General features: G+C 37.3%; 1 protein-coding gene across 2 annotated transcripts; it reads right to left on the bottom strand.

Annotated features, from left to right (window-relative positions):
* Positions 1-146: 146 nt before the first annotated feature.
* CD36 (CD36 molecule) lies at positions 147-26,560 on the bottom strand. 2 transcript variants are annotated; one of them, XM_030960151.1, is made up of 14 exons: positions 26,462-26,560; positions 23,049-23,285; positions 15,178-15,338; positions 12,873-13,017; positions 11,546-11,728; positions 11,314-11,405; positions 10,846-10,892; positions 8,452-8,521; positions 6,566-6,753; positions 5,628-5,746; positions 4,283-4,356; positions 3,523-3,577; positions 3,152-3,316; positions 147-2,417 (listed from the first exon to the last, which is right to left on the bottom strand). In XM_030960151.1, the coding sequence occupies exons 2-13, from the start codon at positions 23,166-23,168 to the stop codon at positions 3,152-3,154; spliced, it is 1,419 nt and encodes a 472-aa protein (XP_030816011.1). In that variant the 5' UTR covers positions 23,169-23,285; positions 26,462-26,560; the 3' UTR covers positions 147-2,417. The 2 variants fall into 2 exon arrangements, with proteins under 2 accessions (XP_030816011.1, XP_030816012.1); XM_030960152.1 differs by having other exon boundaries at positions 23,049-23,282.
* Between the last annotated feature and the right edge of the window lie 1,029 nt (positions 26,561-27,589).

The raw sequence follows: 27,589 nt of genomic DNA, 5'->3' as shown, positions 1-27,589 counted from the left end.
AGAAAAGAGACACAAGAACTTCACTATTCAACACAGAAGGCTTTATTTACAATTAAACATAAGGATATCAGAAAAAAATATTTGAGCTTTATTTTATTTATATTTTCATTAATGTTTCTAATGAAAGTTTACCCTGCACTGTTTGAACAAATGTAAATACTTAACATTAGCCTTAGTATAATGAATTAACAATAACTGTAACTGTTGCTTTGGATGAAGTAACTAAAAATTACAATTCAAGTGCAGTCTAGGTGCTGGACATAGCTTAAAAGCCAAAACTTGCTTTGAGATCAATGAGATTATGCATATGGACAAACCATATAAAATTTGGCCCTGAGACATTTAAAATCATGGCCCAACTTGCTGGATCACTTCTGCTGGAGCACCACATAGCACTAAATAACCCTAGTAAAGCAAACACTAACATACTGACAAGGTACTTGAAGTCAAATAAAATGAAATTGAAATGTTAGCATATCAAGAACTACAGGAGCACTTCTGTTGTTCCTTTCATGTTAGATCCTGACACAAAAGGTGTTTTATTATAGAAAGTTGGTGTCAGATCTTGAACCACAGCAGAGCTGTGTTCATCTTAGAGGAGATGTGGCTTAATGACTTCAGCTGTCCCCAAACTTTTTGACGAGTCCATAGGACTCTAGGGATGGCTTCAGTTGTGTCAAATTGTCCCCAGGCTAATATGGGAACAGAGCATCATATGTGATCCCAGCAATAAGGGGGAAAATGGGAAAAAGGTGTTTTTCATTGACTAGCCAGCACCATGAGTAGTCAAATACACAGGCTGAGAGCAGCCCTTCCCTCCAGTGTCACAGCAGCTGCCCTGGTAGCTGGCAGCTCCAGCTCACAGCTGGAAGGAGAGTGCAGCCATGTACCTCACAGACCTCACCTGCAAGAATAATGTCTTGGGATTTCTGTGACTCATCAGCTCTACTGATAGCTACAAAACTTTGTCCACGAGGAACAATGCAATAAAACACCAGCATTATGGCCAGTTGGATTTTCCCTTTATTTCCAAAGGTAAGAACACCTTACTAAAGACACCCAGCCAAAGACATTGTAGTTTATTAGCAACTTTCTGGTTTAAAGTCCATTGTAGCTTTGTTTCCAAACAGCAGGATGTGAGAGGCTGGCCATGTTTGATTTCCCTTTTTCTTTGCAGCTCTTAAATAAGGGGATAAAAGATCAAAAAAGAAATCTTAGAAAATGCTGAACTTAGGCTCTTGTTCTGAGATGCAGCAACATTCTGTATTTGCCCCATTTACTGTCAGAATAAAATACAGCATTCAGAAAAATGAAAAAGTCAACTATTTATGGAGATGTCAGTGTTTGCTACCTGTCTACAAGCTGATGCACCTCATTAAACAAACAGTTGCACAAATTTCCTTGTGGCAGATGGTTTATCAGTAAGTAATTGGGGCTACCTGTTTTCATTTATATGCTTCTATAGCAAGTGGAACCGTCTGATGTTTGGTCAAAAATCATTATCTCGGTCTTTCCTGTCTCTGAAGCATTTTGGAATATTTTCTCTTGTCCTGTCAGGTGACATATCAGATCATTCTCCAAGGGAGGCCTTGGGCCAAGTGGGCTTAGGGCAGTGCAGAGGCTGTTCAAACAAGAGCCAGAAATAAAAGTTCACAGGAGATGACAGGAAGAGCAGTGGAGCAGGTTGGGAGTTAGGAAGTGGTTCAGATTAATAAACAGCTGAGGAGCCAAATGCTGATAAGCACCATCAGCATGTGGATGACTGTGGTGTATCTGTGAGCCATCTCAATATAAAATGTATGAACAATGTGTTTTAGTAAGTCTTTTATAAACTTCATGCATTACAGTTAGTGACTTTACATAATAAACTTCACATTCAATGCAATTCACATCCCTGAACAGAGGACAGAGAGCAGTACTATTGCAGCAGCTTCCATTCCTTGAAGGAACAGAGGGAAATATTGCAATGAGAGCAGCTAGAGCACAGCGTGAGCTCCAAATTGTTGTCATTCCCAGCCTGTGCTCGGAGACGGAACATCAGCAAGCGGCTTTCGTTTTCTTGCAAATCCAGAAGAAAATAAGTAGCAAGTTGCATACATGGCAGAAGGTGGACTAAAATCCAACTGCACCTCAACTTCAGTCTGCATGACTGCAATTTAAAATGTATAACAAGTTTCAAATAAAGTCTTTTGATAGTGTAGTTTCCACGGTGGCCTCTTTAATGATGTCAGAAGTGTGGACCTTCGAAAGCAGCTTATTTGGGTTAGTAAGCTGGTCTTCTCAAAATGGAAAAACATGTTGAATTCCACAGCACATGAGTTGACTGTGCCTTGAATCATAACTTTTGTCTCTGAATTTTAACAAGCTGCTTAGCTGAAATTTCAATTAAACGTTGACTGCCTCTGAAGTCTTTTCACCTGTTGTGAAATAAAATCAGAATTCAGCATATGGTGAGGCAAGACTTCAGCTTAAGAATATCTCTTTAATATAGCATACTTTCCACCATAATGTTCATGTCTCTGCAATTCTTTTGAAAAACTCCAAAAATGTGTTTGCTGCCCCAGGCATCAGCACATACACCCACCACTTGGTCAATCTGCCCTGATGGGAGTATATTTGCCTCTCTGGGCTGTGTCCAAGAGGTGCTCAGACTGACATTACAGTGCTGCATCGCTGAGAGAAAGAAGTGAGAAAACAGCACTAAGTTTAGTGCTGAAAGAATAGCAAGTGTCATTTACAGTGGGTTCTCTGAACCTCAGACAGGGGGATGTCCTGGGAGAGCACATCAATCTGCAGCAGTGTGGCCTCTGTCTCAGAAAGGTGCTGGAGGACACTTCTCAGCAGTTTAACAGTCTTGACCAAAATGTCAATCTTAAATAAATCACAACAAACAAAATCACAACAAACAAAAATGTTGCTCTTCTGATGAAGTTCCCAATGACTCTCCTGAATTAAGAGCATCCTGAAAGATTTAGGATGGGAAGAGAACTTGAAAATATCAGGCCAATTATCTGGATGATTTCCTACAGAACAACTACTGAATTTTCTAGCATGTAAAATAATAAGAATAGCAAAAGAGGTAACGATTCTGAATTTTTAAAACCCTGAGGACAAGTCACTGCTGAGGACTGAGCTGTTAAAGGTTACTTACTTATTTTAATTTCTTTGACCTGCATATGAAATAGGACCCCAGGAAGGCCAGGAAGAGCACAGAGCCTCCGATCATCAGTGCCATCTGCAGCGTGCTCAGCAGCTGGAGCTTACCGGAGATTTTAGCTCTGAACATTTCTGCTTTCTCATCCCCAATAACAGCAGACTGAAACAGTGCAAGAAAAAAAACATCACTGAAAGGTACATATGCAAGACCCCACTTGCTGAATATACTCTTGGTGTGGTGCAAGTCACAGTGTGAGTTTAATTACCCCGTTTCAGGGCAGCAAGACTGGAAAAGCTAGGTAGGTTTTTTTTGTTTATTTGTTTATTTCAAATCAGAGAGTATTAATAGACATAAAATATACTAACCTCATTTAGCCAAAGAATAGGGAACACATAGGGTTTTTTAACTTTTTTTAAAGGCCTGAAATGAGAAAAAAGTACAGCATGTTACTTTCTGTTTCCTACATAAGACCACTCTCTACTTAAACATTTTTTTTTCTCTAACTATATTTCTGTCTTTCAGATGTACCTGTTAAATATACTTTTGGTGTGAAAAAAAAACAAACCAAACCAAAACTACAATTAGTAGCAGCTATTTTATATATTGGGCAACCATAATTTCCTGTCTAATTTTCTGTATATGGGCAGTCACACACAGGGAGGGATAAAGATCTGTGTGGTGTTCATATGTACAAGATGCTTATTCATCATATGTACAAGATTTTTGTCCATGTGCATTTGGGCCAATGAAGAGGAGAAAAAAAATCAACTAGAGACACATTTACCCTCGTGACAAAACCATGTAGTGGCAGGGAATACATAAATCCTCCTTCTCATTGGATTTGTTACAGAAAATACAGTTTGTCTCTTTGTTCATCCTCATGGCCCCATTTGAGTTTTACAAGAATGTTATTTTCAAGAAAATTTTGCCTTGTAAGCTTCTGTAGGGAAATCAAATGTGTTTTAAAATACCTGGGCAGTGTCCTGCTCAGGAAGATTTACTCTGAACAAGCTTTGGGAAGTATTTTTATTCCTTCTTCTCCAAGACATTTCTACTGATGCTATCATAGACCAATCAGCCCAATTAAAAAATTCTTTAAAAATAAAATAAAGAAGTAGCACTTACTCAATTCTGCTTGAAGGCCTCACAAGGAAGTTTACTTGCAGCCTTTTTGCAAATCGTAGTGTAAAACCAGTCACCTAAAACCAATGAAAAACATGCAACAAGACATTAATTTAAATTTGTTAATTAGATGCCAAAATCTATATATGGACTGTGTCAAAAAGCACTTTGAGATTATTTTATCCTTATGTTTTGAAGGATTAATTTTTATGAAATTGTAATGTTTCTAAGGGTTTCTCATTTCTCACAGAAGTTCTAATTTTGTGGCTTTACCATAGTTACTTTTGTAATTTACATTTAAACCTGAAGACAAAGTTAAATCAACCATGTCATATTTCATATAAAGATATGTTTCAGGGTTTTTTTCCACCAAAAATCAGCTAAATTTTCTTTTTCAAAATGAAGGATATTTAACTTGCATAGGGCTGAAAACAAACCTTTCATATCAGGACAAACAGATCTGTACAAAAGTCAAATCTTTTCTTCATATCTTTCTTCTACTCTCTGTCTTTCACAAAAAAAGGCCGTGATTCTTGAAAATTTTGTGTAATATTTAGGAAAATCTGGTTGATGTCTCTATTTCAAATAAGGTGAAACAAAGATTTAACTTCATTTCTCCTCACTGAAGTTACATAGCTTAATTGCCTAATTTTAGTGAGAAATTATTAATTTTACTTTTTCATTCAAACTAAGAGCAAAATAGAATTTTGGAACCTTTCAGTTCATCATATAATTCAGAAAACTTTGGTAAGCACACTTAAAGATCTGAATCACTGAAATAGAAAGAGAGGTAAATTTTTAAGAAGTCAAAATAAATTCATTCTGTTTGGGAGATCTGCTGGACAATTCAAGTCGCAAAGACTTAAATTAGGTCTATTTAAATCAGACTCTTCAGAGTTCTAGTAATAGGAAATAAACCCATCTATGTTTATTTAGTTTCAATTGAGATAGTAATCATCCAAAAAATGGCTAGTTATAGATTTAAAAAGACAAAACTAAATGTAGAAGAAACAGAAGTTTTTTCATAGAATATCATTTTCTCAAAGCACCTGAAGATCATAGAAAAGCTACAACACACTTCACAGTTTGAAGAATCTATTCAATCCCACGTTCCCAATAAGTAAAAATCAAAACAGATTTTCCAAACTTTGAAGGCCAGAATGAGGTAAAGTTTTGCTCTAAGTTTCCCCTGCTGAAACCATATCACCTTGAGAGGAGACCTTAGAAAAGCAAACATGAAAATATTGCATCTTCTGCTTGTTCCCCCCGGTAAAAGGCACACTCTACTACCATTACATTTAAACATTGCAGGTTTCCCAAGGTACAAGTATTAAATACTTGGACTTACAGGCTCTATGTCTAGATATGTCTCATGCTCCTTTTCATCTGGGCTCAGGCCTTCCACGTTATTCAATACAGATTCACTTGCATGAAGAAAATGAGGAAGAGAGATGTATACTGGTCTTTCTATCAAAAAAACAAACAAACAAACAAACTCTCTTGAACCATTAAACCTTGCTTTGGCACTCATCTTCACGTGTCATTTTCTAAACATAGTCATGCTATATAGATGTACAATCCTGATAAAAATGTTAATAGTCTAGCCCCACCACCCCAAAAAAAAACCAAAAAGCCCCAACCCAAACCAAAAAAAACCCAAAATTCAAGCATTTTTGTGATTTATTTACTGTCATGAGGAAAATTTGCATTGTGAAATAAACTGCAGTTACAACTCCTACTTGTCTTTTGTCTACACTGTGGAGCTGGCAGTGCTCCCATTTTCATGCTGAGGTGAGGACATGACTGTCACTGTCCCTGCCCACCTTCATGATCTTGTTTTAGCCTGAAGGGACCTCTCACAGTTCCCTCTGCACAAAATGCAGACTCAGTATGTATTTATTTTACCAACACCACACTGAGCCAGTATTGTCTGTGTACATACATACAGCTGTGGGCATACCCACCCCTGCTGTGAGTGTGCATTGCCTCAGAGGCAAGGTGCTGAACTATCTCTGGCTTTTACACAGTGCCCCTCCTTTCCTTTCTCTACACACACTCCTGCAGTTTCAGTACACAATCCATGGCATCCCAACTATCCAAAATACAGAAAAATCATAGTCCTCATTTTGGACAACGAGGCTGCAGAGATGTGAGGGGTCTCACAAGCAACCTGTGGAAGAATTCACAGACAAACATCCTGGATATCAGAGTAACACCTCAGCTACAGGACAAGTGTCCTGTCCCCAGTTCAGTGGCTTGTGTGGCAGTAATGTGTCATCACCATACTTGCTTTGCAGGCACTGATGTCCAGGACTCCAGCTATGGTGCAGTTCTCTGATATTTCTTTATCTGTGCAGAAGCAATAATTGTCTGGGACTTCAGTTGGTGCTGCAAATGCTTCACGAGGAACCACGAAACGATTCAGTGTGATGCCCTTCACAACCTGCTCGCTGTGGAAAACTCCATAGATTGATCTGAACACAAAAGAGGAGAAATGTGTTTCAGCCTTTTGGATTAAAAGTCTAAATTCGTGGCAATGCTCTTGAAGGATCTCCCCAGCTGCCTCTCTCTTAAGAGAAAGAACCCCCCAGGGACCCAGTGTCCAGGCTCCTGCTGCGCTCTTCAGCAAATTGTGGGGGTGTTTCTCTGTAATGGAGAATATTCCACACCTTCACTAAAAGATGTATAAGCTCAGTGGTGAACATGACAATACACAAAACAACAGACAAAATTTCAAATACTAATGATAAACAATATAGACAGAACTAACAAATTAATTGAGATCTCTTTTCCCTACACACAGCTACATCCACAATCATTCTGAGGTTTACGAAAGTTTCTGGACTACAGTAGAGATGCTTATCCATATAAAGCATCTCTGATACAGTTGTTTGCTGACCTTAGGATAATCTAAGCTTTATGATGCAGATAACATCTTGCATATAACCTCATTCTGTTGCATATGAATCAGAATACTACTTAAGCTTCTTTTTGCTAATTCAGTATCAGCTGATGCAGAGGTATGGTTGCTACACAGTAATACAACCAGGACACCAACACTTTGTATTGCAGCCAAACAAAAGAAGGGTTTTGCAATGTGGACAGAACAATTTTTCCTGACCCTGATTCAGCAGGACCTTTGGACAGTTGTTATTGTCCTTTACTGTTTATGAATTGTGAGAATTAAATGGCCAGAGAGATCTCTCAAACTGTGAGTGCAATCAATCCAAAGAATTTTATCATTTCTCCCCTGCATAGAATTCTGTTTTCTACAAATTGGGGAATATTTTCCAGTTTGTGGATGAAGTTGCTTCACAAGAAAACTTCATGTAAAAACACTAATCTTAAAAAAAACCACTCAGCACAGCAAATGACCCACTTTAAACCTAGTAAAAAGGAAGCATCTGTTTCCAGTCAGCAAAATAAATAAAGAGTTTGAACTTCCCAAAGTAAATATACTGTGATGCACTTTAAATCTTTAATATTTCTTTCAGTGATCCCACTGGAGAACGTGGGGACGCTGGATAGCCCAGTAGAAGCAGCAGGCTTAAAAGTCATCAGCACAGGATGTATTAAGCAGGCTTATTTGTTTGTAAATCCATAAAAATAAAATATGTAAAAATATCCTGTGAGAAAACAATTTTGAGTATCTATTTTATGACAGTAAACACTGTTCTGCATAAATGATTTTTTCCAGACATGCCTAAGATGGACCTAACTGGACCCTGCTGTACCTGTTGCCTTCTCAGACCAAACAAGGCTGGGTCCTGACCTAAGAAGTTCATGACTTTGAACCCTGTGGCCCTCAGTGCCTTTTAAAGATGTCTAACAGCTCACAATGTCACATTTTCCTGAACATACATCTGTAACTGGCTGAAATAAAGTACATAGTATTAGCTTGCTACTTGACATAAGAGTGGTAGAATCAGGCTCTGAATCGTGAGCACAACTCACAACTTTACTTCTGTTTCAGATGAAAAGTTTATGTTGCACTGGTTGACCTGAGCCCAGGCACAGCCACTGCAACCACCCTCTGAAAACAAAGAGCACTCAGAGGCACATTTGGTGTGAGCACTCAGAGGCACACTTGGGTGTGAGCACTCAGAGGCACACTTGGTGTGAGCACAGAGGCACACTTGGTGTGAGCACACTGCTGGAAGGGAGCAGCCTACCTGCAAATGTCAGAGGAGAAGAAGCGCAGTACCTGATCCTTCTTAACAAACGGTGGGAAGGATGCTCCATCTGTGAGTAAAAGAAAACAAGAGCTTGAAAGAAATTCTGCTCAGAAGACACGGTTTAATTTCTAGCTCAATAGTCAAAGTTGTTACTTTCCTGTAAAGCTGTGATGAAAGTAAACAATATGAGTCATTTGTGGGAAAACGTTTATGTAAGTTATTGCACATTGACAGGCACTTCACAGATAACATGTAATTGTTTTGGAAAGTGAGCCAAGATATAGAAGCTTTTTTTTTTGCCCCCAGATTTGAAGCTATGTGATCAAGCCCATTTAAAACAGAGGATATTTTTTTAAAAAACCCAACAAAACTGCTTAATATGAAGCCAAAAACCTGTTGCCATTGCTTTGAGATTTATACACCTAGGTTTATAGACCTAAACCCTCCTGAAGATCCTTGAGTCACCTGCAATTATGACACTCAGTGCTTACAAGAAATACAGCTTTAGACTTCAACACTGTCTATTTAATAATCAGTGCTAAACCTTTTCCACTAAAGATTGCTCAAGCAGGTCTCTAAGCTGAGGTCCTTCTAGAACTAATGGAGAGGAGGAAGCCACTTCTAGAGCAAAATCCAGCTCATCCCATGGTAGAAATGCAAAATAAGTCAGAGGAGCAGCACTTTGGTGTTGTTTCTCTCCACTTGCTCTAAAAGAGTGCAGACATTCAGATTTGTATTTCTGCATTGCAAGCACCCAGAGTTATGTAAGAGGGAGCCTCTGGCATTTTCCCAGTTAAGGTGTTGTAACAAACCTTTAACCAGTACATTTGTTAGTGTTTGCAGCAATTTCTGTTTAGTTTCTTAGGCAGCAACCATAACCAAACAATTGCAAACATCTGTGATGTCTTTGAATCAGAGTTGGCAAGAGCACGAAGGCTAAATTGCATACTGCCACTTGCCCACTGCTGACAGAAGCACTTTTTTTTTCAAACACTCAAAATCATGCTAAGCACACACTCGCTTTCTAAATCTTGGCATTCTTGTAAGGTTGGCAAACATGGAGTCCTGTCAAGCCCCATACAAATATACTGTTTTATATTTTTATCTTTATTATCTTTATTTTTATATTTTCCTATACATGTTGAGTTTCGTGTGAAAGCTTACAAGATAAGGTAGAATTCTCACAAGATTTTTAAACCTGTTACGTCTCCAAATACAGCAATGTCACACTGAATGACCTTGTGAACTGTGCAGCAATCTTTGCTCACAAGTAAAAGCTCATTTTCACTGTAGTGGAGCACTTAATTGGTTAGTAGCATATGTTTATTCAATCAGTTACAGAAGAAAAATAAACAAAAAAGCTGACCCTGGCTAAAAAAAAAAATACCAGGCCCCATAAGAAAGAGGTAAAGTCCTAGAATGTAAGATAATATTGTTTCTTATAAAATTAATTACATGGTTTAAAAAGGAACTAATCCTTCGTGGCTCACAGAGTTGTGGAAAATCAGATTCTTGTGCTATATTTTAAATACTTCAAACACTTTGCTGCACAGTCTGGGTTAAAAAGGAAATTATATATGCCAGGTAAAGCAGAATGGAAAATAGAGGGGAAAAAATCCAAACAAAACACCCAACACAAAAGCCTTCATTTACTGAAGGTCTGGAGCTTTCTGCAAAAGCCTCCACCAAGACACCTGCCAGCCTCAGCTCTACAGATTGTGGTGTCCTCACAGCAATGCTTTCTCTAACCAAAAAGAAAAATATCACCTTGAACAAATGTATTTTAAACAACTCGGCTGTTTACCCATGCATTCCAAAAGAAAATTCAAAAATATTTGTCTATAGCCTATTCATCCCAGTCTAAACTACCTTTCTTCTTCATCCGTTTTCATTTTCTAGTGATCTACAAGCCATTCATCTGACAGCCTCCTCCTTTGTTGCCTTAATTTATTTTCATATATAAGGATATCCATTCTGGTGCATTTAATTAAATTTTCAACAGTGTAAATGAATGTGCATTATTAAAATGCCAAGATAATTTTCAACTACTATAGCAAAGAAACAGACTCTTAATTATATTGTGATATGAAAATAATTAGTAGAAACAAGAGAACTGGATATTTTTGTTTCTTTTCCACATTTACTCTAGATGTAGAGGCTGTGTGTATGCATAGATAAAATGATGTGCAGTAATAAATAATTCAACTATTTGAATAGATACACAAATATGCATATACCATAGTCGTAGTATGTCTGCATATATATAGATATTTAATACACAGAACACAAAACTGGCAAAGCCTGGGGTAGTTAATTTAAATATTGTATTTCATTATTCCCTTGAAATATCAAGAAAAGTGTTGAAATTTTAAAAAGCTTTAATAGGCTCACCTGTGCCATTAACCATATCACAGTGGCCTTTCCAGTATGAAAGAGTCCTGTAAGATAAAATAAAAGTCATGTTGCATGTAGTAGATTTTACCATGTAAGTACTTTGATTACCTGTATTACCAAATATAACTGTTCCTGAATACCCTGACCCATTAGCAAAGGAAAAGGATAGAGGTGTTCATTAATTCAGATAAATTCCAGGATCCATTAGAAGAGGTTAAAGGGAATCTATCTACTTAAGAACACAAAACAGAAGTAAATACTTGTATCAAAGAATCAATAATTGTAGTAAGTCCAGGCTCCAAATGATAGATGAAAGAAAGTGATGGTTTTGCTAAGCCCAAGGTTGATCCTGTTTCCTTTGAATCATTGTAGTTTTTTTCTATTTATCTATAGCTCTTAGTGAATCAAGTATTTAAAGCCATATCTTGAAAATGTATTCTTTTTTACTCTACAATGTAATGATACCTTTGATTTTTATAGCTTTCAATTATTGCTGTTTTTGTGATATCTTCTGTCCCAGTATACACACTGTAAGGTCCATCAGTTGTCTCATTATACTGTAACAGATGCAACAAGAAGGAATAACAGTTAGAAATATTGAACAAATCTACAGCATTTTCTTCCTCAGAGCAGCTTTCTAAAGTTTTATTCACAGAATGATAACTGAAGGCATTGCCTCCTCACTGGTTTCACTTACCGGGTAGAAGACTCCCACAAAAGACTTCACACCAGGGAAGGGGATGCTGTCTAGGAAGGGGTCTGTGTATCCCCACAGTATTTCTTTGACTGTTCTGTTCTGCAGGATGGCTGCATTGGATTTTTTAACCCAAGAGTTTAGGAATGATTGCATTAGACCGCTTGGGTACACAGAAGGTACAGCCTACAAGGGCAAAAAAATCAGTGTTTAGTATAAAATTCTGCATGTGCTTCGAAGTAAAATCACAGAGACTGACTCCAAGAAATGTCTGCCAAAGTCAGTTCCCAGATTTACAACTCCCTTGAAGTTAAGTTTCTACATAAAACTGACACTTAACAAAACAATTACTGGCCATAAGCTACACAAAAGCAGAGAATTTTTCTTGACTGATTACTTGAGTTCACTAGATCAGCTTTAATCACAGGATAACAGAACAGCCGAAGTTGGCAGGGAGCCCTGGGGACCCTTTGGTCCAACCCCTGCTCCAGCAGGACCATTGAGAGCTAGTTGCCCAGGACCATGGCCAGATGGGCTTCTGAATAGCTGCAAGCAATGATTTCCCAAAAGCTGTGATCAGATCTGTGATCAGATGATCCTCTGAAGTGCCTTCCAACATGGGCTCTTCTGTGATTCTGCGCCTGCTAGTATGGTTCTATTTTGTATTTGCACCAACAATCTTCATATTCTGCCCCTTGCAGACACCTCCTCACAGCAATCCCGAGCACTCATGCAAACACCAGAAAGTTGGTGCAACACAACCAGGGCTGAATATAAGTATGAAAACTGTAAATATTAGTCGAAGGCAAACATTCTCAGCCTGTGATAAGACAAAAACACTGGGACTAAAAAGGCTCTAGCACCATTCTAGGTGAAGATCCCTATGTTCTTTGAATAACTAATGCTCAGTAGGACAGGAGAGCTCCAGGACTGCACCATGGGGCCCAGGATTGGTGGTGGCAAGGTCATGCAGACACTGGGTGTGGGAATCAGTGCAGCCTCCCCTGCCAAGCAGACCTGAGGGTATTATGGAAAGAGCATGGCAAATCCACCCTGTACTGTTCATGCTGTACATGAACATGTTCATGCTCTCACACAAACCCATCCACAAACTCTTGATTTATTCCCATGTTAAAATTGACTAGGAGGACTTTTTTTTGAGCTTTGAACACACTGTGGTGAGAGGCGTCCCTGCCCATGACAGGAGGGCTGGAACTAGATGGTCTTTGAGGTCCCTTCCAACCCAAACCATTCTATGATTCTATGAACTTCTCCTCTATTCCCTCAACATTTGTATCTGGACACTACAGGGTTTTTTTTCTTTACTTACTACAACAGCGAGGTTGAGGATGGTCAAGGTGTCATTTTCTGTCCCAACAGACATATCAGGTTCAAAATTAGCAATATTAGGCAACATGTAGGTTATTGTGCCATTCTCACCTTCCGTGACATTTTCTTTGGGTAAATATCTCACCCTGGAAATAAAAAACACAAACAGAGAGTATTTTTTATCTTTGACTTTTGAGAAAACACATAAGTATGTCTGACTGAAGGTTTTTGAAAAGTTGATGAACATTTTAGTAAAATGAATGTTGAACATTTGATAAACACTAAGAGGTTTATAAACTTTTCATGTGATTACATGTAAAATTCAATTTTCTGCAAATATTCCTTATTGGCAAATGGAATAGTCTTTCTTGATACTAAAATAAAAAGCAAGTATTTCCTTTATATTTTTATGTCATTAATGGACCTTATAATTTTTTGTAATTTTTAAATGAATTATGATTTGTCACATTTCATAAGCTGGTTGCATGTAATTAGAAGGCGGTGCATGTAATTAAAAGGGAGTGACACAGACATAAAAACTCAGATATTTAATCTGATAGACGTGTCTTGCAATGAAACAGGTTAAACCCATAATGCTACTTTGATGATATTTAATATGATGTAGAGGTTTATAAGCAATCTTTCAGTCCCACTGAGGTTCTGCCAGTCATGCCCTGGCCGCAGATCTCTAAGGTACAATTTCTGCTGCTGTTCTAGCTTTAGCTTCACTCTTCCAGTCCCACCCTCATGCTGACCCCTCTGTGGGGACAGCAGCCAGCAGGGATCGAATAACAGCCTGTGCAGTAGGTCCAGAGAGCTTCTCACAGCTCCATCCCAGAAGGGATCTTCAAGATATTTCAGGATCTGATCTTCCAGCACGAGTGTAGGGGGGTGCAAAAAGTACAGAGAACATTTCCCCATGGTGCAGATGTAGCCAGTGCAGGTGGGTCTTACCTGAAGAGCATCTGGATCTTGGCTTCTCAGAGTTGGTTTGTGTACATGTAATTTTAATTACTGGCCTAATGTGTAGAGCACCCACCTAAACGGCTGGGAGAATTTTTTTTCCTAATTAATGTGTTTTATAATTGTTCTACACTGTAATAAATTATTAACTATTTAAAGGGAGATTGAGAGAGAGACTGAATGTCACAGTTACTCAGGTAGATCAAATATCCTAGGAAGGCATGAGTGCAGCAGTGAGAGGAGCCTTCATTTCATAGTCATCATTTCTTACTTAGTCTGATTTAGGCTTCTGACTGAGATCTGTCCCTGAGAAAAAAAGGCATCATCATCAGCACCAGAGTACAATGTTTCTGTTTGGTGGGAATTCACCTTCTGCAATATTTCTTAACCATACTTTTCCTCATTCCTATGTAACCCTTTCCTCTGTCTTCCCAGGTACTCTATGAAACAAAATTTATCTCTTTCCATTGAGAAATAAGTGTTTAGGCATAAAGGCACTTTGTCTGAAGATGCTGAAATGAAAAACTACTTTGTGAATATAATATACATCCCTAAAGTTATCAAAAAAGAAATATCTTATCATAGGAAAACAATTTCCTAACACGGGTGCCCGTGATAGCAAATATAAGCTTAATATAACCTTAAGATAATAATATAATTAGTTAATTCTATAATCATTAATATATTAATAATATATTTAATTATATATTACAATTGATTGTATAATTATTAATTATAATATATAATTAATATAATAATATAATTAATATAATATAAGCTTAATATAAGCTTATGAGCTTAATAACTCAGGAAGTATCAGCTAACATTAAACAACATTAAACAAATAATAAAACTTTCCTGCATCTATACTCTAGCTAGTCCACTCAGAAAAATGAATGCTTTTCCAAGCAAAATTTGAAAAAAAGAAAATTTATTGACTAAAAAAGTCATAACGGTGAAAAAACAAAACCAAACCACATTATTAAAATAAGTTATTAGTGATGAATGTATGATAAGATAATCTTTTGGTTTTGGGGCATCTGGCACCTTTTCTCATGTTATAAAGCTGGTGAAAATGGAGCAGGAAGGAACACAACCATCTCTGTGATATTGTGGCTAATGAATTATTGTTTTTCTCAAGAGCAAGCAGCTCCACATCCTGTTATCTATCTCCATTTTTGTTTTCATTATGTTAGACACAATCCAGAAAAAGTTTGGGACTGCTGTGTGTAGCTGCAATTTGGGCATTTTTGTCATGTCTAACTGAAGTATGATGCTGGAATTTCAAAAATAAATTTTATCTCAGCAGATATGATATCACATATTGAAGGGTCTTTTCTTACCTGTATGTGTAAGGTCCTCTTTGTTCAAGTTTTGGTTGACCCCCCTCCTCTATAACCTCTGAAGGATTTAACACATGGAAAATCCAAAATTCCCTGTAAACTGAGCTTCCTGGCACAAGCCAATTTTGAAAAGCAGTGGTACCATTGACAATGACAGCTTCCTGAAAGTACAAAAACCAAAGTTAAAATTATCCACAAAAGAAACAAGTGAGAAGTTGCATTTACTTTTTAGGTGATAGTTGAAGATTTCAAAGCAAACAGAATAAAAACACTATTTTAGCATCAGTAGGAGATGTAGAGCCCAGTTGGCCAACATCTGGAGGCAGCTTGACAGTCCTGCTCAGTGAGAGCAAAAGTGAGTCCCCCTAAAACAAATGAGCACAAAATCTGATACAATTGCTGATGCAGCCAGTGGCAAAGCTTCCCCATTGCTGTGGAGGGACATTCCCTCAGTTCTCAAACACTTGCCAAAACCACCGACCATTTATAAAGGGAAAATCTTTGGTGACTGCACGATACCCAGCAGGTTACAGAATCCATAAACTGCTTCTCATATATTGAAAATAGCCCAAGGGGGGAAATGAGAGTTTTGTCAGAGCACTTTTCAGGCTCTAGATAATTTTGTACCCAGAGAAATCACATAGTGCTCTCAAAGGTCTGTTTCTTTGACAGAAAATTTCTGTCACCAAAACTGAGACTTTCTAAGAAATCTCTCTAATTCTGATAACATTTTATTAGGAAATTTTCCCAGTTCTAAAGAAGAAAGGACAAAACAGTACATCTGGAGCCCCTCTAGAGGAATCAACAGCTCTAAGTCAGTGCCAATACGCCATATGGCAAATGGCAATTCAGGTGTCAGGACTGTACAGTGAGAGGGAGAGTTTTAAAGTATATAATCAGGGGAATGCCTGCTTTGCCTGGTCTGTATCAAGCTTCTTCTATGGGATTTTCCCAAACCTTGGGATAATGTAATTTTTTCCCCTTGGTGGTAAAGATTCATAACAGTGTTTTTCAATAAGAAGAAAAATCTAAACTGCATGTCTCCAACATAAAAGATGTTTTTCATTATTAGAGTGATTGAAGATGAATTAGCTAATTTGCACAACTCATGAAGTCCAGATATTAAAAGGCTCTAATTTCTCTAGAGAGCAAGGAAAGATTTTTTAAATCAAAAGTTGCTAAATTTTTTTTCTAGTTTAAGTTTGTGCCTCTAAAGTTCACTTGGCAATCACCAGGTAAACAAAATAGATCCTGCCAGTTACCACCTCCTGCAGCTAGAAACAAATATCTCATCTTGGAGAACTTGTAACACAGTCAGGGTTCTGTGTGTGAAAAGCCTTTGTATGGTGGAGTTGCAAACACCTTGCTGGTGGTGTAAAGCACTGGGCTTGCTGCCTGAATGCCTGCTATAATTTATGTGCATTTGTGTGAGAGGGGAAGGAAACCTTGCTGCAGCAAGTGTGATATCATCTTGAGGCCTCGCACTCAAACCTCACAAGGTCAAAGACTGTCCCAGCTGTGGCCCAGCGTGGGAGAGATCACCTCCTGGGTGAAGAGGGAAAAGCTTACATGGCACAGAAATCCCTTCCCAGTTTTCACAGAGAATTGCTCCAAGAATCTGGGAGAAACAGGATGATATAAAAAGTGCAACTCAGTCTGCCCAGGGTCTGCCTATGATCTGTACTCAGCAGGGTCCTGAGATGGGGACAGATGCCAGGATTTGACTTTCACTGTGTAACTGGAGTGGGCAAATTGTTAAATTTCTAGCACAAACATGGTCAAGAAGACAAACTAATCGCTCTAGAAGACAATACTCAGGAAGAATGAATAGAGAAGTTTCAACCTTGTGACAATAGATCTATTTAACAGGTCTTTAATTGATGTTATGTACATTTCAAAATTCTTCCCCTCCATCCATTCCCCTCCTCTTTTTAGCCCTCGGCCAGGGGTTGGAGTAGTGCAGATGATCTGCCAGCTCTGCCAGTGCACTCTGCCAGGTCACAAAGTGTGGATGTACACCCCAACATCCACTGTGACACTGATGTCACCAAGGACACCCTTGGGGAATGCTTCAAGGGTACAACTGATCTAATCTGGTAGTCAAAGGGGCAGCTGGCTCTGGCAGGTCCCAGCTCCTGATCCATCTATTGCACCAGCTCTTATGCCTCAGGGAGCTGTTTCTGCCTGCCAGACAGGAGGAACATAATTCCCTTATTTTTTGCTTTCTGTGTTACCTTTCCACCCGTTAGCCATTTGGCTCAGGAGTCTGTGCAGAGGGAATCAGCATTAGAACATGGGAAGCAGCAGGACAAAAGAAGGAGGGGGAAGGAAGATAACAACACCATTATTTTCCGTGGCATTTAGCCATTATTGTTCATTATATTTCTCCCACGAAGGAGGTGTGTGTGACTCTCTGTCACATACTTTGAGAGTGCAAATGGTGGGTTAAAGTGGAATAAAATCTGGAGCTCTTTTTCATGTCTTCAAACTAATACCCTCACACCAGCAAGCCCTTTATTTTTGCTGTTTGATCACTGTTGATCCATCCTAAATATTACCCCCCCTCTCTGGCTGAGCATTTACATATTTCCCTAATAACACTGCTGTGCTTTGGGATGTTATGAGAGGAGGAGCAATTTTGGAAGCTAATATGCAATTGATAGTAGAAAACACTTCTCAGCTCCCTAGTCCATCTGCACCAGCTCTAATATCTCAATATTTAATGCAATAGTTAATGCAATAGTTGACTACTGTCGGCAAAAGCAGCTGCACAAATGTCATTGCTACACAGCCAAGCTCATACCACGACCCAGCTGTGCAAGACTGAGTGAAACCAGTGGGAACTTTGACCCTTTTTCTTTCTGACAATTTCCCCCCACTAGAGGTGGGTCAAATAGCAATCCATAAATTCAAGAAATGCTGAGCAGTCAGCAATAGAAACTTGCTGTACTTCGTTGATTCAAGTAAATGAAGCCATCATGATTTCTGATGAAGAAACACAAAATTTAAGACAAAGTTTCTGTCTTGACAAAGAATCTGGCCAGATGGACAAAATATGCCATTTTCAGGGAACAGAGAAGTGTCACAAGTACTTTGGACTGTAACAAAATTGTGTATGTTGCCCTGCCAACATAAACTGGAGGAAACAAACAATACATTCTGTAAAACTGAAAAAGTAAAGCTCAAGAAAAGCTAATAATCTTTTCTCATTTTACAGCTGGAAGAATGACTCATTACTTGTTAAATTATAATTATTAGCTTATTGCTTGCTTTTCTTCTCAGGCTTTTTTGGATCATAACTTTTATTTCTTTTCAGTCCTTAGTAACAGAATTCTGGGACTCAATAAAGCTTAAAATTGATAATATGGGAATATGTGTGTTACATAATTTGTGTTCTGCTGAGAGCCAGCAGTTGCTTTAGCTTCATTAGTTTGTGTAAAGAAGGCAGATGAATGTCACAAAGACAGTTTTAAATTAGATATAATCTGGCCAATCACAGATCACAGATATGTAGAGACAAATGAATAAACATAATAATAGCTACAATTGAAGGACTTATTCCTAAAAATAACTGAGACTAAACCAGTACAGCACTGAGGCATTGTGACAAATCATTCAGCATTCTGTATTATCAATGCCTCAGGAGTTCAATATATTAGGTGTTATTACATGGCTTCTGTTCAGCTCCTGAGCATATGCACTCAGGTAGAAAGCAGAAGATCTTAGAGAAGTGGTGATAAAGGCTTTCTAGCAAGTGAATCCACTACCAATAGCTTTGAGTGGTTAAGCCTAGCTGGGAAAAAAACCCCATAAGGGAAGTGATGGGACGTTTGCCTAAAAAGATAATATTGTTTTAAGGAGGGAAAGGCAAAAAGTAGAAATTGAGCCATGTCAAAATATTTTTTCCAAAAATATCAGATAAAATCTTTCTGATTTGTTCTTTTGAATACTCCTTTCTTTTTTTTGAGACATGATTATATCTAGTATTAATGACAATGGACATGAGAATGTTCAACTGAAATGTGTAGAGTCAGTTAAAAAGGTGTATTTTATAATCTCAAGCAAAGTATTTCTTTGTAGAGAACTCTGAAACTTCCATGTTTCACTCATAAATCTACTAAGATCAATTTTCTAAACCCCTAAGACCTTAATGGAAAGTTTTCTCCCCTCTGGACAGATTCAGTGTTCGTAGAAATTAGGATAGGACTTTTGCCCTTTGGTCCTGAAATCAAAGGCACCTTTCCATGAATAGTATCAGAGCTGAAATAGTTTAGCACTAATCTCCTTTTGTGGATCCCTGCCAAGGTGCTGCTGCTGCTGGTGTCATTTTGAGTGTACTCTTCAAGTGACAGTTTCTTTAAAGAGCCTTAAAACAATTCAGAACATATATATATATACACACATACACATACACACACACACACATATATATACACATATATACAATTTTTTTAAACTCTGTCCTCTGCTGGAGGTTAGAGTTGAAAATTTTATCCAAATTTTTGTAGACACAGGTAAAGCATTCTGAGGCTAGAAAACATAGCCATGTGCTCTGATTTGAAGATGTCTGATAATAAATTGGAACAAATGAAGATGTGACATCTGGGTGTTTTATGTTACATGAACTTTGTTTGGTTTGTCCACTCATGGACTGCTCATGGGTGGAGCACAGCACCCACCCACCAGGAGATAACAGCTGATAGAGTGTCCAGTTCCTAAGGACACCTGAGATTTTCTGTACACTTGCAGATGCTTTCATTTTGCTTCAAAAACAGCTTGCAGCCGTTCAGCACAATATACCCTGCCGTGTTTACTCTGACTAATCTCTCAATGACTGCAATAAAGGAGAAATGAGGCTGCTAAAGTGTAAAGATGTGTGCTTAAGGGAAGCTTAAGAAAAACATGGTTGGATTTCTGCTGCTAGCAGAAAAAGACAAAAAAACCCTATTGATTGCATCGTTTTTTGAAATTAAAGTCCCTCCAATTCATTGGGAGATGCTAGAGAAGTTAATCTGGACTTGATTCATCTTGCTTTAGAGTAAATTGACAGCAATGTTCTTTGACTAAACCTTGATAACAAGTTAATTTAGGACAATTTGTCTTGCTATAGTATGGAGTGTCCTAAATCTATTCAACATTTGTTATTCTAATCCAGCAATAATATTTGATACCAGCTTACATTTACTCCAAAAATATAGAATTGGTCCTACTACCATGCAATAGACTAGAATTTTTTCTGAGATAGGATAACCAGAGGAAAAAATAGGAGTCTTTTTTCAAGCTTTGACTGTGAATAATTTAAGACAAGATTTTGTCTTTACTGTTTGCGTCCGAAACATTTTTTTACCTTCCATTAGAAATGTGGTATACTGAGTTTTGTTTTTACCCAGTGGGTGAGGACATCTTTTAGATTTTTCCTCATATGAGTACAAATGGAAATAACATCGATTCAATAAGGCTGGAAAAGACCTCCAAGATCATCCAGTCCAAACTTTGACTGCAGTGCTCACTAAATCACATCTTGATAGTGCCATATCTACTAATATTTGAACCCTTCCAGGGCTGGTGACTACAACACTTCCCTAGGCAATCTGCTCCACATAAATGCTTACAGGCCATATCTGAAAGAACATCTCACTCTTTGTTCTTTTCCTCTCCTACAGTCACTATTCTTAAGAAATTCCAAACAAATTTGTCATGGAAGCTGATCTGTTTCTACCAAAGATTTTCCATAAAAATTACATTTCCAAAAGTGAAATAGTTCAGAAAAAAAAAAAAAGTATTTTGAGCACTCTCTGCTTGGCAGATCTGTTTCCTTTGCAGTCAGCTCTATATTTATCTTAAATATAGCTGCAATGAAGAAGAAGTTTGTTTTTATTAACAGACCTTTCATCAACACGGCAAAATAAGAATTAATTAAATTCAAGTCCCTCCAGAGCATCTGCTGAACTGATCACATATTTCAGCTGTTGTACCTGGGCCCATCTTGTCTGAAATGGAATTGCTTTAAAGTCTTACGGTGTCTCTGAATAGTCAGCACATTAAACAGAAAGTCAATAGTCTGGTATGACTTGTGCTTAGGAAAAAACATATCCATTTACTTAAGTAAATAAAGCCTCTACAAATGTACTCTTTTATGTTTTATGTGATTACTGGTACATTTTATATATATACATCAAACAAGCTGCCTTGAAATAGGTACAAGCATCTGAAACATGATCACAATGAAGAAAATTAAAAAGTGGTCGAGGGGAAAATTACTCCCTCTAATGCCACCACTACAGACTCATGCAGGTATAATTGACTATGTAGACATTTGCAAACCATGCTGAATAACTGGTTCACCACGCTTAGTAAATGGATGAACACATAACACTGCCAATATTGTAATTTGCTTTCAAAATATTGAATGGTATGAGGCAACACTCAGGATTAATATAAGTAAGTATTAAGTATAAGGAGATATAAGTTTTTAAATTTACATGTTTTTTAGAAAACCCGTCATTTCCTCAATATGGCAAACAATCAATTGTTTGTGACTTTTTTGTAAAATGTTGTAAGGTGGTTGAGACATGATCTAGTGACATTTTTTTTATTCTCTATAGATCTTTAAATCTTTAAATTCCTCAAAAATACAATAACAATTTGAAAATCCTTCTACAGGTTGGTTTTCATTGGATTACCTGAAAAAATTAAGATGTTTCATAGGAGTTGGGGTTTTTTTTTGTTTTTGTGGTTTTTTTTGTTTTGTTTTGTTGGGGGTTTTTTTGTTTGTTTTTGTTTTGTTTGGGGTTTTTGTTTGTTTTTTTGGGTTTCTGGGGTTTTTTTTTGGGTTTTTTTGTTTTTTGTTTTTTTAATGATGCTATAATATATCCAGGGCCTCAACAGACAGTTCAGCATTTCCTGACAGTTCATGTATCCACCTCCTCAATTGACTATAGCAGCTCTTGGGCTATGGCTACTCTTCCAGAAGTGCTTTGGATAAGTGTCTCCAAGATGTCCACAGTCTTCAGCACCACAGCAGATAAATAGCAGGACTAAGCAATAGCCAAAAATCTTAAGATTTTCAGATTTTTGACCATCAGAGAACCAACTCTGGGGGCAGAGACTCTAAGATTTTATGTCACCATAATGGACATGCCAGGGCTTCTATTCCAGATTACTCCATGATTTAAACCCCCAGTTACGTACACTTTTCCCCAAAGATCTAACAAATTAATTTTTTTCTGTTTTCTTTGCATAAAAATCTAAATTTTAGGGACAGAAAATAATCTAAAAATCAGGAAAAAAATGGTGTCTGCCAGGTCTAAAACATCCTATTTCAATCAATCTTCACTCAAAATGGGGAGATGCATTTTATTAGATCCTCCAGTCACGGGGAGAACATCTACTTGGATCATACAATCACAGAATGTGAGGTGAATACATGAAGTGTAGGATTAGATTCTGCAGCAGAAGACTGTTTAGATTATTTGCAGTATATGAATACAACTGCATAGAGTGAGTACCAAAGTATGAAAATAAAATTAAAAAAAAAAAGAAAAAGAAACATGAGAAAATCATAAACACAATAAAATAAAACCCGCTTACTTCTAAATTGCATTCTGAAAGCACAGTATTTTTTAGCTTCTAATGTGAAGCACAAGAGAGAGCAAACAAGTGAATGTGAAAATATAAATAATATATTTTTTAAAATTTTGCTGTTACTTGTATTTCCAGGGAAATTTGGAGCATCTAATTTATAAAAACTATGTTTTACAAAGAAATTTTAAAAAAGGAAATAAACAGAAGCAGAAGATAAGATTCAAAAATAATGAGCATTCAATAACCACAAATTATATTTCCTGGGGAGGTAAAAAGAAATAAAGTACCTTTTTTACTGCTTTGCTTATAAGATTATCTCCAAGTGGTATTAGAACTCCTCCGAAGATTGCCAGGACACCACCGATGATGGCCCCAGAGAGGAGCCCACAGTTTCTGTTACAGCCCATTCCTCTCTTCTGTTAGGGCACAGGTAAACAGTGGGCAAAAATTCTTGCTGTAAGGCTTGATGGTTTTTCCTCTCTTCCTGGTCCAGACAAACTCACGGATCTTCCTCAGAGAAGCTGCTAATATAAGCAGAAAGTGAACAAAAATATCAAATTCCAAAGCTCAAAGTACAAAGTACATGACATGAAGCAGGTAGGAAGATAACAAGACAAAACCAGCCAGCCAGAGGCCAGCCACTGGCAAAAATAAACCAAAAAAAACCAAACCCAAACAAACTAAACAAACAAACAAAGTTGCAGGTACCTTTGGCTTATTGCCAATTTCTTATTACATATGGTTATCTTCATTCTGGGTGCTTAAACAAACTGGTAAGTTTTGTTTATCAGTCTATTTTTTTTTTTTTGGCTCTGTTGCATTAGGGCAAGCTGACATTGTTATTATTTATATGACATTCTTCCTGATGTAGACATCTCTACATCTCCCTCTGCCAAAGGAGGAGGCTATAGATAGCTCTGCTTTTATCGCAGCCTGCCATGCCCGTGGCTCCCACACCAGGCAGAAGCAGGAGTTACACTGCTGTGGAATGAGCTCTTTCTGCCTTGTGCCAGTAGGAAAGTCCTCAGTCAGAGTTTTTGGAGCAAGACTAGAGCATGATCCTTGAAAGAGGTAATACCTGTAATTTAAAGAGTATTCATTCTCAGAAGAAAAATATCTGTGATTAGTCATTGGAAAATAAGATTTGCTAGGCATACATGTTAATATGTCTCACAAACTGGCCCCCAGTGAAAGGGGTGGTAAAGAAAATCAGAATGACACTAATGCTGAAGTGGTAAAATATAAGCTCCCAGTGATATTTTTTCAGATTTTTTTATTGTTTATGAATAATTGAGACAAAGATCTGCCTAATTTACAATTTATTCTTTATGATTATGAATCAATCAAATACACAGAATTTGCAAGTTGGTTATTTTCTTTAGATCTCCAGTTAACAGAAAATCTGCCCTTTTCTGTTTTAGATGTCGCTGTCCATGTCCTTTTTATTCTTACTAATTTCTCTTTGCTGACATGTTGTGAACATCTCTAAATCAATTTTAAAGCAGGCAACAGTTAATTACAGTTTCAGTTTCAAGAGTTAATTACACATTCAGGGTCAAACATAGAGAGAAGGAAAACAGAAAAATGAAGTGGAAGAACAACTCAACCATTTTGCTCATGAGGACTAAAGTACTAGAAGGACTTCATGAATTTCTAAATAGTAAAGCAGCTATAGGAACAGTGTCTGCTCTGTTTCCTTTGTCAGTTACGTGATCCTTTTATCACATAAAGGATGTACAACAAGCCCTAACGGATTAGGTACCATGGTCAGCGGGCCACTGACCATGATGTATCCTCCCTTGTCATCTCAAACTCACAGTTATGTCACATCTCTACCTGGCACCAGAGCCCTCCCTTTAACTGCACAGAAAACCCACCTTCTGCCTGCTCTTGGCCAGGTTATGGCTCCCTTGCCTTTAACAATGTCTATTTCTGTACGCTTGAGGTCATTTGGCATGCTAAGAATTTCTCCTTGGATATTTTCAAGCAGAACGACCAAAAGACTCTTTGCAGTCTTGGGAAAATATCCCCATTCTCCTTACTGTAAAAGTCAGCCTGTCTGTCCACCTGCCACCGGGTCATTCCATGTGGTTCCCACTCCAAAGCATTAAAGGCTTTTGGATGTAGTGGATGTGTTTAACCACAAATTTCAAAGCATATTTAAGTTAGAAATTTATAAGACTTGAGGAACTTTGAAGTGAAAACCACTAGGACCAAATCTCTTATGGTTGTAGCTAGGCTGAGATCAGGATCTTCAGTTTGGCAAAGACAGAACAGTAAAGGCAACTAACTGGGTAGGTGGTATGGGCATTTGAAAATCTGATTGCTGTTATATACTGTAGCAAATCTGAGGAAAAGCAGACATCCTCAGTTAAATCAAATTCCCAAAAGTTCCTAACTCCATTTGATTTTTTCCCCAGTACAAGAAGATTTTTTTTCCAGCCTGGAAACACACATTTTAAAATTTAAAATCAAAATTAGTTCTTTTCAGATATATTTAAGGGGGCCTTTTAGATATCATCAGACATTTTTTCTTGACTTACATACTGAAGATTTTCAAATGCCACAGTAATACACATTTCACCAAAATACATTTCCACCTAAGTTTCTACAGGCTTTTTCAGTGATTTTCTTTTTTTTTTTGGGAGACTAGGCAAGTCTCATGAACACTAACAATAACCAGCTAGAAAGCAAGTGACTGCTAACAACTTGTGTCTATTCCAAGCTTCTGAAAATTAAAAAATATTCACCCTTCTCCCACCAAAAACAATGTAATAGCAGTCTAGACATCCCAATTTATGCAATTCAAATTATAAATTACACAATTGTGAGTGAAGAGCACTCACACCACAACACTCAATTCATATACAAGTCAACATACTATTCTCATCTATCAGAACTGAATTGCAAATGTGAAGATTAAGGTAGAAATTTCCAATAGGAATGCACTTTCTGGGAATTTATATTCAAGTGAAAATTACATACCTTAAGCAGAATAGAAAGTACCATAAAAATTAGCTATGGTCTGTGAGGCTGTTGTATCATTTAGACTCACATTTGACTGCAGGATTAATAAGATTATTCACTTCATTCTAGAGTGTTGGGTATGTACTTTTTAATATTGTTTCAAAGATCCTTAACAGAATATTAATTAATAACAATGAAAATGGTCCATTCAAATCTCTGAAAGACAGTTTATAAACAACTTTATTGAAGGAAAGATGAAAAATGTTATTAAATTCTTTCTTCACTATTTAACTTAGACTTCTGTACCTATAAACTTAAAGCAAGCCCTTATAAAATACAAATAATCTCATTATATATTTGATGTTCTTTGAAATTATAGTTTCAAGCTTTTTAACTGCAATAGTGAATGCTAGAAATTTTCTTTAAAATATGCATTTTTTAAAATAAATTCATATGACTCCAGAATAGTATTTTCAAGAATATTAAATATCAAAACACAGAATGTAATTGGGAAAGCCAACCATACTGAACATAAAACATCGCTGTTATCATAGTAACAAAGCATTCCACTAACCCATGTAAAATGTCACTTTTTCTTGCTAGCAGCTTTGTAAAATCCTTCCATTTCATTTTGCACTAAAAAGTAACATTTTCAAGATCTTCCACCCAACTGACCTTAAAAGTGTTCCTGAGGAAAACCCTCTGATTTTAAACGTTGTCTCATTTGACTCACCTTGAATAAGGGCGGCTGATTTTTCAGCTGAACACACAAGTACTCAGCACATGACTTGCATCAAGTTACCAACAGACAGACAAGCAGCTAAACCTCCCCACCAAGCACAGGCTGTGAACTGGGGGGAGTGTTTATATATTCCAAGAGACGTCAGTTCCCTCTTTAACTTTTTTTTTTTTCAGAAGAAAAAGTTAAGTTGCGCTGCTGCTGGGGGAAGGGGTTATTTTTGCAGCCTGACTAAAAGCCACTACCTACATCTCGTGGTAGGATACTTAGTGACTGCAATCTTTATCCAAGTTTGATCCAAGTGAGTCAAAGGTCAAGGAGACAAAAGGGTAACTTACTTACTTGGTTTTTGGTCACTTCTTCTTTCATATCTGCATATTTGTATTTTACTCATCATGATAGTGTATTTTCAAGGAAGAAAATCAGGAAATTTCAGAATATTTTGAATGGGATTTTTTATCAAATACAATGTTTCCTTGCCAAGTGTTAAGGCTTTTCCTATTTTACTGGAAGCTCAATGGACATAATCCCAACGACTTCTTTTTCTGAAGCTACCTAAAAATACATTTATTTTTACACTGACCTCTCTATCAACCAACGTATTACTCCATCATAATGTCCACTACTAAATAATAACAGTTTGACAAGCTTTTGCAGAAATATTTTATAAATACCTCTTTATCTCAGGTGAATTCAATGAATGGATTGTTTTAAAAGATTCTTCTGGCAGCAGCAAGAGAAAGTGACTTTTATTTGGCTTAATTGTGAGAGAGAAAAAATATTCCTAAAAATAGATTCTTAGGTCCAGACTGAATAGTTAGTACAGCACTGAATAGTTTGCAAGTCACAGGTTTAGTATTTTCTCTCTGTTGTGACTGACTGCTGTTCTGTTATTTTATGTTGCTCTACTTGGAATCTTAGCTTTTATGGGAAAATCTGCCTTTTTGTAATCTAATTTCTGCTAAGTAAATCTCAGGTGGATGAAAATTAATAAATTTGAGGTTTTTACCTCCTATTAGTGAAGGCAAGACTGAAAGTGATCCTGGTCATTTGAAAACAACTTTTTGTGCAATTTTCAGCACAAGGCTCACTGCCAGGGTAATCTTGTGACCCTGAATAACT

This window comes from Camarhynchus parvulus, chromosome 1A, assembly GCF_901933205.1.
Source record: "Camarhynchus parvulus chromosome 1A, STF_HiC, whole genome shotgun sequence".
Taxonomy (NCBI): domain Eukaryota; kingdom Metazoa; phylum Chordata; class Aves; order Passeriformes; family Thraupidae; genus Camarhynchus; species Camarhynchus parvulus.
This window is presented reverse-complemented; position numbering and strand designations above follow the sequence as displayed.